Source organism: Symsagittifera roscoffensis, chromosome 3, assembly GCF_963678635.1.
Source record: "Symsagittifera roscoffensis chromosome 3, txSymRosc1.1, whole genome shotgun sequence".
NCBI classification, from domain to species: Eukaryota; Metazoa; Xenacoelomorpha; order Acoela; family Convolutidae; genus Symsagittifera; species Symsagittifera roscoffensis.
Window position 1 is genome coordinate 35,788,719 of NC_087064.1, and position 19,286 is coordinate 35,808,004.

General features: G+C 34.8%; 3 protein-coding genes across 3 annotated transcripts in view; 2 read left to right on the plus strand and 1 right to left on the minus strand.

Annotated features, from left to right (window-relative positions):
- LOC134842175 (WD repeat-containing protein 62-like) overlaps positions 1-19,286 on the minus strand; it is a 323,070-nt gene that overhangs the window by 289,235 nt on the left and 14,549 nt on the right. The gene's annotated exons all lie outside the window — the stretch shown is intronic.
- LOC134842230 (maternal embryonic leucine zipper kinase-like) lies at positions 1,075-10,968 on the plus strand. The gene is made up of 7 exons (XM_063858473.1): positions 1,075-1,335; positions 1,409-1,544; positions 1,628-1,834; positions 7,841-8,048; positions 8,297-8,459; positions 8,783-9,431; positions 10,425-10,968. The coding sequence occupies exons 1-7, from the start codon at positions 1,087-1,089 to the stop codon at positions 10,703-10,705; spliced, it is 1,893 nt and encodes a 630-aa protein (XP_063714543.1). The 5' UTR covers positions 1,075-1,086; the 3' UTR covers positions 10,706-10,968.
- Positions 11,335-19,286, plus strand: part of LOC134841196 (eukaryotic translation initiation factor 5B-like) — a gene marked incomplete in the record, with an annotated part of 18,694 nt that continues 10,742 nt past the window's right edge. The window contains 3 exon segments of the mRNA XM_063857023.1: positions 11,335-12,254; positions 12,729-12,935; positions 13,185-13,307. Coding sequence (XP_063713093.1) covers positions 12,134-12,254; positions 12,729-12,935; positions 13,185-13,307 — 451 coding nt within the window.

A 19,286-nucleotide genomic window follows, 5' to 3' on the forward strand; every position in this document is an offset into this window, starting at 1 on the left:
CAGCTAGCTTTTGAGATTCAGGGCGCGGCCGGCCCCAGCACAATTTTTTTTTGAGCAAGCTTTGTAAGAACCTAAGCATATGCACTGAGGAACCCAGAGTAGGCAGCTTTTTAAAACAGAGAATATCCCTGGCAATACAGATTGCGAACGCCGCTTGCGTACTCGAAAAAACAAATGACAAATTATCTTTCGACGAAATTTTTTATTTGTAACACTTGTATATTCATATTTTCTCGTGTCGAGTTGCGTGTTTTTATAGAAGAAACGCAACCCGGATCGATTTTACTTGAAAAGGACATCAACACTTGTCATCTTCTGTTATCATTATCATCACTTCCCTCAGGCCAAGTAGATTTTCCTATCTGGGATTACATATCTATGAAACCCCAAACACGATATGCCTTGAGAAACTACGAGAAGATGTTGTTTCAGGAGCCAGTCACAAAGAAACGACATACCGACAAATTCTTCATTCCAAGAGCAGTACGTTACGCCAATTTTCTGCACCTCAACACGTCTAATTTGAATTTTGACACCCCTGCTTCCTTTTCCCGACTGTTAAAGAAATGCTTTGTCAAGTTTGTTAAAGTGGACTATGATGAAAATTTAAACCGATAGTTCTGTAAATGATGTCTTGATATTTAGTGCCTTTTAGTGCAATTAAGTCTTGTACTACTACTACTTCCATATCTAGAAAATTCCAAGGATTTTGACTGGAATATGTGATGAAGGGACTCCTGACTGTAACCTCTGATTACCTTCTGATTACCCTTTTGACCTTCTGATTACCTTTAAAGAAAAAAAGCTCCATGCAAAATTATAACTAAAAAGTCTACAAGAGTTTGGACCTAGCCAAGTGAATGATTGTATATGGGTTCCGGTACGTATGGGTTCCAAACGTACTGCTGTCAATTGTGATTTAATATTAGAATAAGTACAAATTGAGATAAATCCAGCTTGGACTTTGGGTGGAATTTGGGGAGCATTTTTTTCGTTTGTCTCATTACAGGTTATAAATTTGTGGCCTGTTTTCGTCAGCTTTTTGGGTTGCTGTAGACCTAAGGTTTTGTGTATTCAGACTAGGAAATGCCCGCGGAAGATTACTCGGAACTCCTCGAGTTCTACAGTCTGAAAGAAACGATAGGCAGTGGAGGCTTTGCCAAAGTAAAACTTGGAATTCATTTGTTGACACAAGAAAAAGTTGCAATAAAAATAGTCGACAAAAACAGCATTGGTAAAGACCTTCCGAGAGTTCTATTGGAGATCGAAGCACTGAAAAGCCTTGTTCATCATAACATCGCGAGGCTGATTGAAGTATTTGACACTCCTAATAAAGTAAATTCTGACTTATAAATATCGTCGCAATAATAACTTTCTATTATGATTTTTAAGGAGAGATCTGTTTTAGTTGTTTATAGTGCTTGAATATTGCGGTGGAGGCGAGTTATTTGACCATATTGTTAACAAAGACAGATTAGACGAATGGGAGGCCACCTTCTTTTTTCGGCAGATCCTCTGTGCAGTATATTACATTCATGGAAGAGGTTGGCTTACTATTTTTTGATTATGACTACCAGAATGGCCAAGTCTGAGGCAGATATCTGTTTCAAAATTAAGTTTGTTTCAGGATATTGTCATCGGGACCTGAAACCGGAAAATATTTTGCTGGATTCAGACAAAACTATAAAGTTGATCGATTTTGGTCTATGTGCTTTTCCGGATGCTGGGCTCAAGACACCTCTTGACACATGTTGTGGCTCGCCTGCTTATGCTGCTCCCGAGCTCGTCTCGGGCAAAGCTTACCTGGGCACGGAAGCAGATATTTGGTCATTAGGTAAAAAGCGTTTTCAAAAATTTTGTGACTGAATAGGCGTAGCATTCGCTGTAGTTCAAGCTCACCCGGTAGTTTAGTCTTTTTTTCCTTAAAACTTTGTTGACAATGGCAAAAATTAGAGATGGTAAGTTTGCTCATCTCGTGTACTATCTACATGTACTGCCTATATTGGGCTCTTGGATGCTTGCAGTGTGAGTTTTTCTGGTGGTGATGACAAAAGTTTCTGCTAATTGGTTGTCGTTTATTTTCTGCTAATTGGTTGTCGGTTTTTTTTTACCTCCGGATTCTGGAGTGCCTTTTTCTGATTCTGATTTGGATCAGGTGATATTCATTCAACTGTGATAAATATATTTGTTTCACATTAAACTGTCCGGCTTTTCATATAAAACTAGAAAAAAAAACATAAAAAATTTCTGGATTTTTTCTTTAGCTTTGTTTACACAAGCAAAGCTTGTGTTATAGTATGAACTATCTTTTTTTCCAACCTAAGTCGCAAAGGTATTATGACAATGTATGGGATCGTTTGTTTTGAGACGCTTTGGAAATTTTTCGTTTTTCTCAAAGTCCACTCTACCGAATTTCAAGAGTGGTACTAATGGCGATTCCGGTCACTCCCCTGTTTGCCTGCATACTCCCCTAGTCTCTTTCTACCTTACGCCGCTTTCTAAAATTTAGAAAAATTTCTGGATTTTTTTTTAGCTTTGTTTACACAAGCAAAGCTTGTGTTATAGTATGAACTATCTTTTTTTCCAACCTAAGTCGCAAAGGTATTATGACAATGTATGGGATCGTTTTTTTGAGACGCTTTGGAAATTTTTCGTTTTTCTCAAAATCCACTCTACCGAATTTCAAGAGTGGTACTAATGGCGATTCCGGTCACTCCCCTGTTTGCCTGCATACTCCCCTAGTCTCTTTCTACCTTACGCCGCTTTCTAAAATTTAGAAAAATTTCTGGATTTTTTTAGCTTTGTTTACACAAGCAAAGCTTGTGTTATAGTATGAACTATCTTTTTTTTCCAACCTAAGTCGCAAAAGTATTATGACAATGTATGGGATCGTTTTTTTGAGACGCTTTGGAAATTTTTCGTTTTTCTCAAAATCCACTCTACCGAATTTCAAGAGTGGTACTAATGGAGATTCCGGTCACTCCCCTGTTTGCCTGCATACTCCCCTAGTCTTTTTCTGCCTTACGCCGCTTTCTACAGCCTTCGAAAAAGTGTGTAGGGGTTAGGGCTTGGGTTTTTTTGTTTTCTCGAAAACTACGTACCCAAATCTGAGATTTTGGGTTATTGGATACAACAGGCTGTAAGAAGCTCTCCTGCATAAGCGGTTAGGCCCATTTTTTTACACAAAATGTTATGGTCATCAAAATAGTCATTTTTTTGATTTTTTGACCATGTTTTGAAACTTTTCACAAAAACTACCAACGAAATCTGAGATTTTAGTTTAAATCGAACAGAAGGATTGTGGGGAGCTCCCCTGTTTTAGTGGTTACGCCCAAGTTTTAGTACACAAAAAGTTGTGACCTTCGAAAATTCGAATTTTGTACTGTTTTTTTGAAATTTTTCTCAAACTTCCCGAATTTGAGATATTGGGTTCATGAAGAGAGAAAGGGATCTCTGTGTAAGTGCTCACGTTCAATTTTTCTAACAAAAAAAAACGTTATGGCCTTCAGAAAAGTCAATGTTTTGATTTCTTGTCCGTTTTAAACTTTTGATATCCCGAAAACAACTCAATCTGATCAAAGGTTTAATCAAGGCAATAGGTTGTAAGAAGCCTCCGTGCCTTAACTGCTACGCATTGAAGTTTGAGCAAGAAAAATGTTTCTGGGAAAATTCCAGAATTACAAAAAAATGTTCACTCATTTTTTAATAGAGCAATAACCAAGGTTTCAGGTGAAGCTCAATGCTTAAATTTTTTAAATAACTTACTTCATCCCGCATCAGTACCAGAAATTCGAAAAATATCAAACAGGTACCTCCAGCTTTGGCTGGTCCTCTAGCAGCTTTTTACCTTTAAAGTATCATAGATCTGTAGTGTAGAGGTAGGGAAGGAGACCCGCAGCAAAATAAGAGGGTGCGAACCTGGGCAAGGTTGGATGTTTTTATGAACGTTTTCACATACTAGTTAAAATGCGTCTGCTCTATAAATTGAGGAAGGTTACTGGGTATATATATGAATATTTTTCAAATAGTCTGGTACTGCAAATGCGTCATAATTGGCTTGCGTCACTTAGCTTTTATGTAGACTCATAATTGGCGTGCGTCACTTGAGAAATTTTGTAGACTCAGAGTTTTACTCATTCACTTTTCAGGTTTTCCCTGGTTGAGTTATCGATCATATTTTTGCTTGTCAAAATGTTATTTTGATACTTCTTGTTAAGAGTCGATTCACGTAGTTCAGACTCTTTAATACACTAGTGCATAAATCTAAACGCAGTTTTAGGGTTTTACTCTCTAAAATGTCTTTTGTCAAGAACCATTTTAGACTTTTATTTGAAATTTCACCAGAATTTTTTCATCGACCTGCTGCAAATGATCTAAACTACACTCTCTGAAAGTTTCAATTCTGATTTGATTCACTTAACATTTTTTCCAGGTCTGAAAATATGCCAGTTTTTACCATTTGTCATGAGGTTTCTATGGGAGTGAACACTTTTTGAATAAGCGGATTAGTTAAAGCTGATCATGCAATGTGAAACATTTTAAACGAGTAAATTTTATTGTTGAGTGTGTTAACTTGCCTAAGCTCTGTTGTTTCCTATAATTTCACTGTGTTAGAAAAACCTATTACAAATAGTGAAAACTGGCATATTTCTAGACCTGGAGAAAACTGGTAAGTGATCCAAATCAAAAATTGAAACGTTCAGAGAGTGTAGTTTAGATCATGCGCAGCAGGTCGATGTAAAAGTTTTTGTGGAATTCCCAATAAATCTTGTCCAAAATGGACCTTGAAAAAAGCCATTTTTGAGAGTATAAAAGTAAATTTGCGTTTAATTTTGTTCATTAGTGTAGGTCGAGATGATTTTTTAAAAATTTTTTCATTGAAAGTCTTAAATTTTGTTCAGATTAAATTTGATTTTTTGAGGTTTGACTTTTCCTTTTTTACTAAGTTCAGTTCATTTCTTTCGTTAAAATGAAGGCAAACTCCACTATCGAACAGCAAAAGTGTATAGGTCACGGAAAACGTGATCGATTTCTAGTCTCGAATGTGGAGTTAAAATATCTTTGTTTGCTTAAGCTTTGTCGGCTTGGTTGCTTCATCAGGCAGATTTATTCGAAGATGAAATATATCTTTTTTTATTTTCTAGCTTGAATTCAGTGGAATTCAGCGAAGCTCAGGTTTGCCTCTGTGTCGAATTGGAAATATTTTTTATCAAAAGAGCGTCAGTCATGAAAGACTTTCAAAAATCAAAGTGCTTGAGCCAATAGTTTTCCTTGAAATTGTTTTTATCGTTCCGTTCTGAAATCGAAAGCGTTGTTGGAGTCCGCCGTCTATTGTTACGGTTGCATTCATTTTGTTGTTTCTGTCATAATTATCTTCTATAAATAACTTATTCGTTCACTGATCTGTTTCAAGCACCGGAAGTGCCTTGCACGCTAGTTGTTTTTGATTTACTCCCGCAATTTGTAAAATTAATAGCTCTTACGTTGTATATTTTCCTTGGTTTACCTATTTGTTTTTTTTAAAGCTTTTTTGGCCTAAATGCTTTTTGTTTCATTGCCTATTTTTGTTTAGCGTCAAAGGCAGAAAGTTTTTAATGTTCTTGAAAGTTTCAGGTTGATTGTGTTGCAAGATTTTAAAAGAGAAGTGCTCTATTTTTTTGACAGTTTATGGCATTGTTTTGTTTTTCGCTCAAAAGGCGAGTAAATACTTGTAATCGGCTTAGTGGCCGCTCAGTAAATACAAAAAATATTCTATTCGCTAGCTTGCAATGCTGTGCTTGCATTGAATCGAAAGTGATGCGAAGCTTTGCTTCGCCTCTGCGTTAATTTCTGTTATTTGCAATTTGTTATTTGTAATTTTCCTTTTTTACTAAGTTCAGTTCATTTCTTTTGTTAAAATGAAGGCAAACTCCACTATCGATCAGCAAAAGTGTATAGGTCACGGAAAACGTGATCGATTTCTAGTCTCGAATGTGGAGTTAAAATATCGAGTTTCACAACGTAATAAAATTTTTACCTATTGATCCGGTTTTCTATTTTACCTATTTTTACCTATTGATAGGATTAATTTTTATCAAAAAAGTTTGTATCACAAGTTGTTGCAAAAATTCAAAGAGCTTCAAGGCCATCGTCAAAAGTAAATTCGTATTTTTTTTTCTGTTTACTTGCTTTCATTGTCTTGTTACCAACTATCTGCTGGCTATATTTTTATTTTGATCCGTAAGTTAGTTTTATTTATATTTTTCAAACAACATATTCAGTTTCAAAAACATACTTGCCTAGTGTTCGCCCTCTGATGTTTGGTCGTTTTGATGTTTTCGTTGCAACATCACTTGGTTATACTGGGGAGAGCAAGTGTCTTGTAATCAGGAACTAGATTTTTTCCTCTCTAAACAACTTTCGTTATAAATATTTTTAGAAAGTTTGCTTTCTATTTGTTGTTTTATAGATCCTTAAACAACTTCCAGGCTCGTTCCCTTTTGGCCTAGAGGTAACGCGTTAATGCGGTTGCCTGTGTATTTTATGGCCTGGGGTTTGTGTCCCGACTGCATCTTGTTTTTATCATTATTTATGAAATGCTTTGTCTGCTTATGCTTTGTCGGCTTGGTTGCTTCATCGGGCAATTTTATTCGAAGATGAAATATATCTTTTTTTTATTTTCTAGCTTGAATTCAGTGGAATTCAGCGAAGCTCAGGTTTGCCTCTGTGTCGAATTGGAAATATTTTTTATCAAAAGGGCGTCAGTCATGAAAGATTTTCAAAAATCAAAATGCTTGAGCCAATAGTTTTTCCTTGAAATTGTTTTTATCGTTCCGTTTTGAAATCGAAAGCGTTGTTGGAGTCCGCCGTCTATTGTTACGGTTGCATTCATTTTGTTGTTTCTGTCATAATTATCTTAAATAAATGACTTTGTCGTTCACTGATCTGTTTAAAGCACCGGAAGTGCCTTGCACGCTAGTTGTTTTTGATTTACTCTCGCAATTTGTAAAATTAATAGCTCTTACGTTGTATATTTTCCTTGGTTTACCTATTTGTTTTTTTGAAAGCTTTTTTGGCCTAAATGCTTTTTGTTTCATTGCCTATTTTTGTTTAGCGTCAAAGGCAGAAAGTTGTTTATGTTCTTGAAAGTTTCAAGTTGATTGTGTTGCAAGATTTTAAAACAGAAGTGCTCTATTATTTTGACAGTTTATGGCATTGTTTTGTTTTTCGCTCAAAAGGCGAGTAAATACTTGTAATCGGCTTAGTGGCCGCTCAGTAAATACAAAAAATGTTCTATTCGCTAGCTTGCAATGCTGTGCTTGCATTGAATCGAAAGTGATGCGAAGCTTTGCTTCGCCTCTGCGTTAATTTCTGTTATTTGTAATTTGAATATATCTGGCTATGTTTTCTTTTTTTTTCGCCTAATGTTCGAATCCGGCCACATTTTTGAAACATCTCTGATTTTTGTTGTTTTTCAAACAGTTTTCATTTGCATGATTTTTGCTGATTCACTTGACTCATTCCTGTAATTTTTAATTTTACTAACTCGATCTTTTCTTTTTTTTTCAATTAAAAGCTTCAAGTGGCCTAATTTATTGTTTTCTTTTCTATTTAGTGACTATTTTCAAAGTTTTTTGTAAATAGAAAAATAGGTTTTTATCCGGAGTGGGGATTGATGTAAACTTAAAGAATTTCAGAAAGTTTTTCATGACTATTTTTGTTTTTGGCTCAACGGGAATTGACCCAAGTTGTATGGCCTTAGATGCCCTCGATAATTGTTTCTGAGTACTCATTGAGTATGCCGGACGCGCCCTCTCGGGGCTAAAAACAACAACAACACCATTTTGTTCTGTTTGGGCAGGAATTTTGCTCTACGCGTTGCTCTGTGGGTTTTTGCCATTCGAAGACGAGAACGTGAGTCGTCTGTACGACAAGATAAAACTAGGAGATTACGAGGAACCCGATTGGCTCTCCGCAGGGGCAAAGAGACTCATCAAGCGATGTCTCACTACAAATCCTAAAGAGAGAATAGAAATCAATGAGCTGATTGAAGATCCATGGCTAACCCGGTAAGTTAACAACAGCTAGCTTTGAATCCCAATTTTTTGAAACAGCGGAGTTTATTTTAACAATTGGCCTTTAGTGAGATATTTGACTAGCGAGGCTTTGATCTCAATCGTCATAGAAAAGTTTTTGGGTCTTGATCAATGAAGTGCCTAGAGAATGCATGCATAATGAGCTTAATATCATTATAAAAGTTATTTGAAAAATATAAGTTAGCTGTTTCTGCGAAGCTCACAATCGATGTTTTGTTCAGGGCTCACTTTGGGCCGATGCGAATGTTGTGGCCTTCGTTTTCCAAGTACGAGTTCGACGAAGACGTGGTTGGTCACATGGCCCACTTTTTCAACGTCAGCAGGAGAGATGTGAAGCTGAAGTTGTCTGAGTGGAACTATGACAGCTTCCTCGCAATTTACCAGGCTAGTATTTTTTCAATAAACAGCAATAATTACAATTTACATGCGTTTACGGATGAAAGTTTCCCTTTTTAGACGACAAAATTTAGACGACGATTAAAATTTCTGTCCTGGGTTTTAACAATTTTTTTTTTCAATACTTTTTAAAATTTCTGTCCTGGGTGTCAACATTTTTTTTTATGAACACTTTTGCAGCAAAAATTTATTGATAGTGTTTTGTGAACTACGAGCAGGCGTGCCGCGTTTTGCTGTTTCTACTGTTTTCTAGCTCATTGGAAACGTAACTCATTGTTTTTAATTATTTGCCTACAAATTTTTTTGTGTAGGTGTTGCTGAAGAAAAAGCAGCGCCATGAACCATTGGAAGGCGTTTTGAAGAAAGTCAGATCAGTATCTAACCGAATGACTCACACAACAGTGCCAAGATCACCTTCATGTGGTCATTACAGCACCAACTCAGGAATGGAAAGCTCAGCGCTTATTGATGACGTATTCGAACCCGTAAACATTGCCAACTCACAACTGACAGATTTATCAACGCCAGTTAAAGGCGACAGAAAAGCTTTGGTCGACAGGACACCCATATTCAATAACAGCGTGCATGGAAGTTTGAGGAAAAATCTGAAATTGGCTACTTTTAAAATAAATAGAACTCCGAAACATAGCAAATCAGAAGACCCAGATACCACCATAGGAATAGAATCGTCCTTCTGTAAGGAGAGTAAAAACTCAAGGAAGATGTCGCTCGATCATCCGGGCAGCAGCTTCTCGCCTCATAGAACCCACTCGTGTGATGTTCTTGACACGCCTGGACGCCATAAGATGGTGGAATTTGGAGCTCTGAGGCGACCCAGCAGTAGACTGGCTTCCATTGAAGACAATATCGATAAGCTGGTCGACCTGTTGACTCCGAAGAAACGCGCCAGTTTGTCTGGTGGGCCGAGGCATACGCGTTGCTTTGGCAACGTAGCATTAAGTGTGTATTTCTCCAATTTATTAGCTCGTGTGTTTGATTTCAAATTCCTTTAAATAAAGGAAGGCAAACTATGACGCGAAAAAACCGGATTGACCTAATTTCTAGGTTTTTGAGGAACAAAAATTGTAATTGTCTAAATTCTAAAGATTAACTGATTGGCCAGTTTTAATTAAACATGCAATGCTTGTGTTATAGTATGAACTATCTTTTTTTCCTACTTAAGTCGTAAATATTGTTGCGACGCAAATATTGTTGCGATAAAATGTGTTCATTTTGATCAATAACCAGCTATTAAGTACAGCCACTGTAAAGGATGTTAACACAGACTATTATTGTTCCGACCTTCGTAACGAAAGTAATGGAATATTTATGCTCGGGTGGTTTTTTTTCTTCAGGCAAATTTAGACTTTTTAACTAGCCATTTTTGACGGAATTTTTAAAATATCATTCAAAAAGTATTGTTGTTCTGAGCTTAAATTTCGAAAGATATTTTACCTGTGATCATTTTTCGTAAAGTTATAGATAGGGGTTTAAAAATTGCCATTTTGAGCAATTTGGTACAATTAACGCGCGATATATTTTGCGCTATTAACGCGTAAGCGGAGGTTTAATCATAGAAATCATTCCAAATTGGGGTTGAAGGAAGCTTATTTGCCGTAATTTGATTGTAACTAGGAGCGAAATGTATCATTTTGTTCTTGATATGGCGTGTAGGGGGGGGGTGATTTTCACAAAAACATCTCAAATTAAAAAAAAAATCATTGTATTTTCATTGCCTTCAATTTTCTCATATTATTACTGCTCCATAGACTGCTCTATAAATTGAGGCATGTTAGTTGGTAAATTTCTTTTTTTTTTCAAATTGACTGGTACTGCTAATGCGTCATAATTGGCGTGTATCACTTCGCCTCTGTGCAAAAACTGAACTAAAAATTCTTCAAACTTTTTACCCTTCAATTTTTTTTAAGTGCTAACTCAATTTGAATTTTGTAGTTGAGAACTGTTCGTCAGCTGCGTTTTTGCTGCACGAGGTGCACAGAGCCTGTCGAGAGGAAAGACTGGAGACTAAACTGAAGTTGTACACTGTGTCCTGCAAGTCCTACGATAAGAAAGGTCAGGTCAAACTAAAGTTCACATTAGAGGTCGTGGTAGTGTCAAGACTGAAGCAATTTGGAATTTTGAGAAAGCGCGTGGCGGGTGATACTTGGCAGTACAAGTCACTCACTCAAAAGATTCTAGACGGTCTGGATTTGGGAGCTATGAGTGAAGACTAGCATGAATTCAACATATGTTGCGTTGATGTGCTTTGATTGATGATTATTTATTTAAAAATTGTGTTGTGTTCTCACTTAGCTTTAGTAATTTTAAAACCGTATTTTTGAAAATTTTTGATTATTTTTGTTTAAATCTGAAATGATAGTTCTTAGTTGAAAAGGTTTTGTTAAGTGACATTTTTAAGAGTCGATGAACGTAGTTCAGACTCTTAACAAGTCGTGATGATTTTTTTTCGTTTTAGGAAAAGTTAAATAAAAAAGAAGTGCATTCATACTTATAAATGCTCATATGAATGTCCTTAATCAAATGTGGAATTTTTGAGTTCAATTTAAATTCATTTGATAGAAGGTAGGCAAAACGTTGAAGGTTATAAAAATCAAAATGGTGCGAAAAAACGTGATCGATTTCTAGTTTCGAAAGTGGAATTTAATCTTTAAGATTTTCAGCAAAAAAACTAAACCTATTGATCCAGTTTTCTCATATTGGGTTAATTTTATCAAAAAAGCTCCAATTATTAAAAAAACGCAATTTTATCAAAAAGAGCGCAATTGCGCTTGAAAATCAAAGAGCGTTAAGGCTATATTATTTTTTAGTTGATTGAAATTCGAAAGACCTTTTTTCAAAAAACTAGTCATTTTTTTCTTTTGTTTCCTTGCGTTCATTGACTCTTTTCCAACTGTCTGTTGGCAATGTTTATTGATGAAACTGACGAATATCAAATTAAGAATGATGATATTTGCTTTGTTTATTGATAGTGCTAAATTTAAACTGACTATTTAGTTGTTATTTTAAACGTAGACAGTGATGTCATTTTACGCTTTCATGAAGTTTGCGCTGTGCAGTTTATGATAATCTACCAGAATAAAGTTTGTTAAAGAAAGTATTGCTTTCGGAATTTACCCGCCAACTAATTTAACCTTTTTGTTACACCTTCCATATTAATTTTTACATATGCGTCTTGAGGAAATCTTGTTAAAGATTTAAAAGCTGCGATGCAACAAAATACCCGTTATGTTTTCGCTTTTATTTTAGTTTTGATTGCAAAAACGCGATAATAAATCGCAAGCTCGAAATCCGATTCGATACTAAAAAAGGAAGAGAGTATTTGAAGGATCCTTCAGAAAACATTGCAAGAAACCTAATCTCTTTAACGCGCCGTATCCGAAAACAAGCAGCTTTTTCATGACCGTGGTTTGCAGACACCGAATCAAGAGTTCTTTTAATAGAAAAGAAACATCTAATTGGGAAACACATCTTTTACAAGAGAGGAAAAAACCATCAAAAACTGACTTAGTTTTGAGATCACTGCCACAATTGAATCCTGAAAAATTGAACATATTGGATTATTTAATATCAAACTGTCGTATTAGTTGTAATAGTAGTTCTATATCAGCTAGTTGTTCGAACAGTTCGGTCGGATTTAAGACATGCCTCCTAAAAAGAACAAGAAGAAAAACTTCGACGAAGACTATTTTTTTGGAGAGGAGAACGAAGGAGAAGTCACTGCTCAAGTGAACGGCGAGCAGTCAGCAAATAATGATGATTCAAGTTAGTATTTCGTTGCTTCAGACCTGGTTTTATCAACTTTTTTGGCAATGAATGTATATGGATCTCAGCTAACAGCAAGCAACGCCACGTTAAGTCAGAAAACATAAATTGTTGTTTGCCCTTGAAAAAATCGAGATGTGAACTAAACGGAATCAAATAGGTTCTGAGCAAGCAGAGTACATTTGGATGTTTTTATCGGTTAGAGATTTTTCAGTTCTCCAACTTTTTGACAGCCATCAGCAAATTTATCAGAAACACGATGAAACGAGCTTTTTTATGTGCATCACTCGAAAGGCCAAATTTTGTCGTCAAAGCTGAAATCGAACAAAACTCGGGCGTATTTTTTTGGTACTCGGCAAAAATGACAATTGTTTTCTCATTCAACGACAATTGCTAAAGTTCTCAGCAATAGACAAACGTGGGCTTGTAGGTGGCGACGTAACAGTTTTCCATGTTGACTGATCTGATTTTTAGAACCCTCAGAAGACGATGAATCGGAATCCAAAGGGGCTTCCAAGAAGGCAGCTAAGGCGAGCAAGAAAAAGAACAAATTCGAAGGATTCGATGATTATTTCTTCGAAGATGACACCGGAGAAGTGAATGAAAATGAACAGCCGCAAGATGATTCAAATGTATCGAGTAAAAAGCGAGACGAGCCTGCAGCTGAGCCCAAAGAAGCAGGTGCAGTTCTAGTTTTTTGTGTTGATTGTTAAGGATAAAACTTATGTATTTTCAAATTAACAACTTGTTTCATTTTATGATCAATCTAAATAAGTTTGGTCTAGTTTTCGGATTTCAGTCAACTTCACATCCGATCACTAGAGTAAATTCAGAAATTTTAGTCCCTTGTAAATTTTAGCGCTGCTTCCCATTAAATCACTTAACTTTGGTGCTCGCGATTTTTGTTCAAATTCTTAATTTTTGTTTCAGAGACCATTGACTTTGAAGAGGAGTTAGAGACAAAATCAAAGAAAGGGAAGAAAAAGAATAAGAAAAAGGGAGACCTTGACGATGAAGAAGAGCATGCCGGACCTAGCGTGACCGAAAGCAAAGGTAAATGACATAAATTTCCCTTTCCCACGTTGTCTATGCACTGGAGGATAAACAAGTGAAGTTGAATAAAAAATAAATTTTTAGAGAGCTTTGTTTACTTAGGCATAATAATTGATGTGCGCGAAACTTCTGAAATCTTTTTTAAAATTGCTTACTGTAGAAACATGGTTTTGAAGGTGTTTACACAAGAAAATTGATTTGTTTAACTCCATTTGCCCCAGAAAGCATTAGGTTTTTTTGTGACAACTCTAAGTTGTGTTTTTTTTCCAGGATTGTTCTAGAATCAGGAATTATTTCTCTAGTTAAATTTAAGATAGCCAGCAGAAAATAACAGTTGACCAGCTTACCAGATAAAGTTGATTTGCTGATCAAAGGATGTCAATTTTAACTGCTGACAAAGTTGCGCTGACTTATTTAGATCATCTTGGTTTAAGAGTCAATGGACATAGTGAAAACTCTTATATAGGTCGTGATAATTGTTTTGGGAAAGTTTTCAATTTTCTCACGCTCCAGGCTTTTCGCGGTGAGACTTTTGAGTTCATTTAAAATTCAGGTCATTTTCATTGTCAAAAGGAACGGAAACTCCACTATCAACCAGTAAACTGTGAAGGTCGCGGAAAATGTCATTGTTACGGGTATTGCAAACGGTTACTAGACTTTTTTTTCCGTAAAGAACTTTGTTCACAGAAAAGATGAAATGGTAATCGTTTCAATAACACCATGGTTAGTGTAGTGTGTAGTAGTTGCATGTTAGGTTTTGGGTTCCTGTTAAGAGTCTTTTTTCTGTGTCGAAATTGTTCGGTAGATTTTCTGCGCTGGAAGGGGTCGGCTTTAATTTTGTCGGCTTATTTTCCGAATGTTTTTTTTTCTTTTAACATTCTTTTGTTTTTTTTGCGATAGCGACTGATTTCTAGTATGAATTTTAAGAAAAACATAAATCAGCCTTCTAGACTCTCAAAAAAAGAAAACAAATAAACATAAAAAATTTTTCAATTTTTTTTTTTCATTTCTTTTTTTTAAAGTTGAAGTAACAGAATTGGTTCAAACTTATATTGTTTTTATTTGTTTGATTAGTTGTATCTATCGCATTCTTTTTTTGTGCAGATAAAATAGCTCATTAGTTTTTTTTGAGTTTTTCAACACTAGATTTTTCAATTTTTTTCTCATTGAGTTTTTTCGATTGAGGTTAGGTTCAACTTTCTTTTTTTTTTAAATTGTTTTTGTCCGACTTTTTTCATCAAGTTTGTTTTTGTTGAGTTTTTTCAGGTTTACAAACAGTTTCATTGCGTGTGTTCTGCATAGCTGGCAGTTTTAAAACGTCAGCTGGAGTCAAACTAGTTTTGTTGCTTGTTTAAGTTTCAAAATAATTTTCGAACACTTATGCAACCTAATTTTTAATTGGTTCGTGGACATACATTTTTTCTACCTTGCAAGTGGTGCGAAGCTCTATCGCATTCTTTTTTGGTGCAGATAAAGTAGCTCATTATTTTTTTTTGAGTTTTTCGACACCGATTTTTCAATTGTTTTCTCATTGGATTCTAACCCCTTTTTTTGAAGATTGCAATTTCATTCGAAAAATGAAGAACAAGCAAGCCTGAAGTCCTTTCAAATCAGAAATAAATCAACTCAAAGTTTTTGGTAATTTATGTTCAAAATCGCTAGACGCATTTGTTGTTTAACTCTTTCAACGTGAGCAACTGTCTGCTAACTTTCCTGATTAACTTGCTGTATTCTTTAAGTTTAAAGTAGTTCCAATATGAAGAAAAATTGTAATAAAAAATAATTTTTTTGGTTTTAAGTTTTTTCGTTGTCAATTTAAAAAAGAATATTCTATTCAATTCTTTTTAACAACCAGATAATATTGATACTTTTCCGGACTCATTCATTTTTTTAAAATGGTTCAATGATAAGCAGTCTTTTTTGATCATTATTACTTTAATTGAGTTTTTTTCGATTGAGGTTAGGTTCAACTTTCTTTTTTTAAAACTTGTTTTTGTCAGAGCTTTTTCATCAAATTTGTTTTTGGTGATTTTTTTCATGATTACAAACAGTTTCATTGCGTGTTCTGCATAGGTGGCAGTTTTAAAACGTCAGCTGGAGCCAAACTAGTTTTGTTGCTTGTTTATTTTTCAAAATAATTTTCCAACACTTATTCAACCTAATTTTTAATTGGTTCGTGGACATACATTTTTTCTACCTTGCAAGTGGTGCGAAGCTCTGCTTCTCTGTGTCCAGTTTTAGTTTCTAAAGTTGATTTAATTTTTCTCTATTTCCAGCGGATGAAAATGTTATTGATGTGGATTTCATTTTCAAATCGAGAAAGTGAAGGTATTTAATTAGGAGAGCGGTATACATAAACATGTATTTAATAGCTAATAAAACTGTTTTTCAGGAGAACTCTTTAAGGATCTGGCAAAAAGCTATATAGTTAATCGATGAATGGCCCTAAGAAACACAAGATAGAGTTTGCGATAGAATATCGGACTTGAACCGCGTGAATCAAAAGAAGTCTAATGCAGCGGTGCAGAAATTTTGCTTTAATTGATTGCTCAATTAACTATTACAAACTGTCTGGTATCATTTCGTTTGGTTGCAAAAGTTTTTGAGGTAATTATTTGAGGACTGCACTTGAGGTAATTATTTGGCTATGACTACTGCTTTTATGGAGTTATTGTTTTCAATATAGGCAATTTTTTGGCTGTTGAAGATCGAGTAATACGTCGCGTTTTCAGTGAGTCGAAATTCCAAGTCTTAAGTGTGCTTTTTCAGCTATTTTGTTTCCTTAAAATGTCTGATGTTTAAATCAAAGTTAGTCTCTATGTCATCTTCATACAAGATTTATGAAGCATGTTCAAATTTTTGTTTGAAATTGCGTAGCAGTTGAAATTTCTTACAAGTGCAGATTATTAGAAAAAAAATCTACCCCCAAAATAGAAAACCCTCAGTTTGAATCAGCAGAAAGACAACTTATGCGTTTTGAATCTCCATTTATTTCTCATGGTGTCCCAACTTTTCTAACCATCTGTTGGTTTTTTTAATAGAAAAAAGTTGTTTCATAGAAGTCAGAATTGATCCGAGTTTAAAATCCTCTGCGGAATTCGAGATGAATCTGATTAACGAAGGTTCTCCATTCAAAAAATTAGTACGTAGCTGGGATTTTTTTTGGTTTTTTATAGGCGCAGTTTGTAACATCAAAAAATACGCCACTTTTTCCCAATATTATTGCAAATCCGTTTAAATTTTTTCTTACAGTTTATCTATCTGTCTATGATTTAATTTAAGTTTCAGGTGACACATGTTTAAAATGTCCCTATGTTGACGAAGCTTATTCAACGTTTTGTTTTTTGCATTTTTAACGAAAGAATTCTTGCACGTTTGAGCTATATCGTGGATTGTAATGCTCAAAAAATTTAACTTGGAAATGTATAAGAAGGGTTGAATTGTTTTCTCAAGTCGACGTTTTAATTTCTGTTGGAGCGCGAATGCAACCTTAAACTTGCAACGTAAAACTTGTTCTTTATTTGCAACGTAAAACTATCGAAGTAATTGTTTCACATTTTGCTTCAACTAAATTTGAAATTCTCATTCCTGAAGTGGGATGCTGTGAGGGTACACTCAGGCGTTGCAAGTACTGTGTCCAAGTATGACTGCTCTAGTATTTTCGGTTTTCGAGATATGGTGTTTATGATTTTTTCAAAAAATTTAGATTGGAAAAAACTAATCGAACTTAAATTCTCAACCCTATAGTAAGGAGTTTTCAGGGTACACTCAAGGGGTTGCAAATTTAGCGTCCAAGTATGACTGCTCAAGTCTTTCTGTTTTTCAGGATATGGCGTTTTTTTACAATTTTTTCTTTAAAAACTTAAATTTCTTAACACTATGGCTGAGTGCTCTCAGGGTACAATTTGGGTTGCAATTCAGCTCTCTAAATGTGACCGCTCAAATATGTTTGGCTGTCGAGATATGGCGTGTTTTTTTTTTCAATTTTTTTAAAAAGAAAAACTTGAATTTAAATTAAAAAACACTAAAAACATGAAAAAGTCAAACCTATGATGGGGTGCTATCAGGGTACTCTCAGGAGTTGCAAATGTGGTCTCCAAATTCTTCTGCTCAATTCCTTTTGGTTTTCGAGATCAGGCGTTTTTTATTTTTTTTTCATTTTTTTTTAAAATACTTGAAACACATGAAAAAAACTTAACCCTATGGTGGTGTGCTATCAGGGTCCTTCTGCTCAATTCCTTTTGGTTTTCGAGATCAGGCGTTTTTTATTATTTTTTCATTTTTTTTAAATACTTGAAACACATGAAAAAAACTGAACCCAATGGTGGTGTGCTATCAGGGTACTCTCAAGAGTTGCAAATCTGGCCACGAAGTATAAAAACTCAAATCTTTCTGGTTTTCGAGATATAGCGTTTTTTCTGATTTTTAATTTTTTTTTCAAAACGTTTAGATGTGAAAAACAAAATTAAGAACAAGAAAGTTTCAAGACCCATGGAGGAGTGCTCTCAAGGTACTTTTTGAGGGTGCGTTTCTGCCAATCAAATTTGACGGCTCAAATCCCTATGGTTTTCAAGAGGAATTGTTTCTTATAGTTTTTTTATTTTTCAAAAAACTTAGATTTGAAAAAAATAACAACTTGAAATTCTGTCTCATAGTGGGTTGCTTTCACGTTACACTCGCAGATTGCATATGTGGCCTCCAAATATGACTGATCAAAATCTTTTAAGAGCAGAGTATTTTTTGCTTTTTAAAATTTTTTCTTTAAAAAACTCAGATTTTGAAAACTGACAAAACTTGAAATATTCAACTTTGTATTGTGGTGTGCTGCGACGAACTTCCTACAGGATGTTTAAATGTATCTATCGCATTCTTTTTGGTGCAGATAAAATAGCTCATTTTTTTTGAGTTTTTTCACATTTAATTTTTCAATTTTTTTCTCATTGGGTTCCAGCCCTTCTTTTAAAGATAGCGATTTCATTTGAAAACTGAAGAACAAGCAAGCCTGAAGTCCTTTCAAATCAGAATTAAATCAACTTAAAGTTTTCGGTAATTTATGTTCAAAATCGCTAGACGCATTTGTTTTTTTTTTACTTATTGCTAGACGCATTTGTTTATGCTTTTTAAATTTTTTTCTTTGAAAAACTCAGATTTTGAAAACTGAAAAAACTTGAATTTTTAACTATGCATTCTGGTGTGCTGCGACGAAACTCCTGGCTTTGTGTTGAACATCTCAGATTTGGTTAACGAGATATGATACTTCCAGTAGTTTTTCAATAAAAATTTGATTGATATCAGAATTTAAAAAAATATATGAAAGGAGCATGAGTATAGTGTCGGATTTTTAGGGTCCTTTTTGGAGTTTTAAGTGACACAAAACTGAGAAACCTCATTAGTTTTAGGGATATGAATATATGGGTGAAAAATAACCCAAAAGATAACTTTTTAAACTGTTCACTTAATGAAATGGAAAACCAAATCCTAATAGATGGGCCCAGTTTAAATTTACGGTTGTACTAAACGTTGTTGTTGTGCAAATATTTTAGCAGGTTTTTTCTTGTTCAACATTCTATTTGAAGCACCGTAGGTGCGAGTCATGCGCTAATTAGTTATTAAGATTCGATGAACATAGTGAAGATTTTTATAGAGGTCGTGATAATTTGTTTGCTAGCGCTGAAATTCGATTTTTCGCGGTGAGCTTTTGCTTTCGGAAGTTCAGTTCATTTCCCTTTTTGAAAGGAATGCAAACTCCACTATAGAACAGCAATAGTTGAAAGGTCACGAGAAATGTGATCGACATCTTATTTCGAAAGTTTATTTTATTTTTCAGATTTACCAGCGGAATAAAAATCATCTTTTGATCCAGTTTTTTCTTATTCATCATATATATATTCATCATATATTTTTCTTTGAAGTCATAAGTTTTTTTCTGTTTATTTGCGTTCATTGCCTCTTTTCAATTTGTCTGTTGGCTTTCTTACA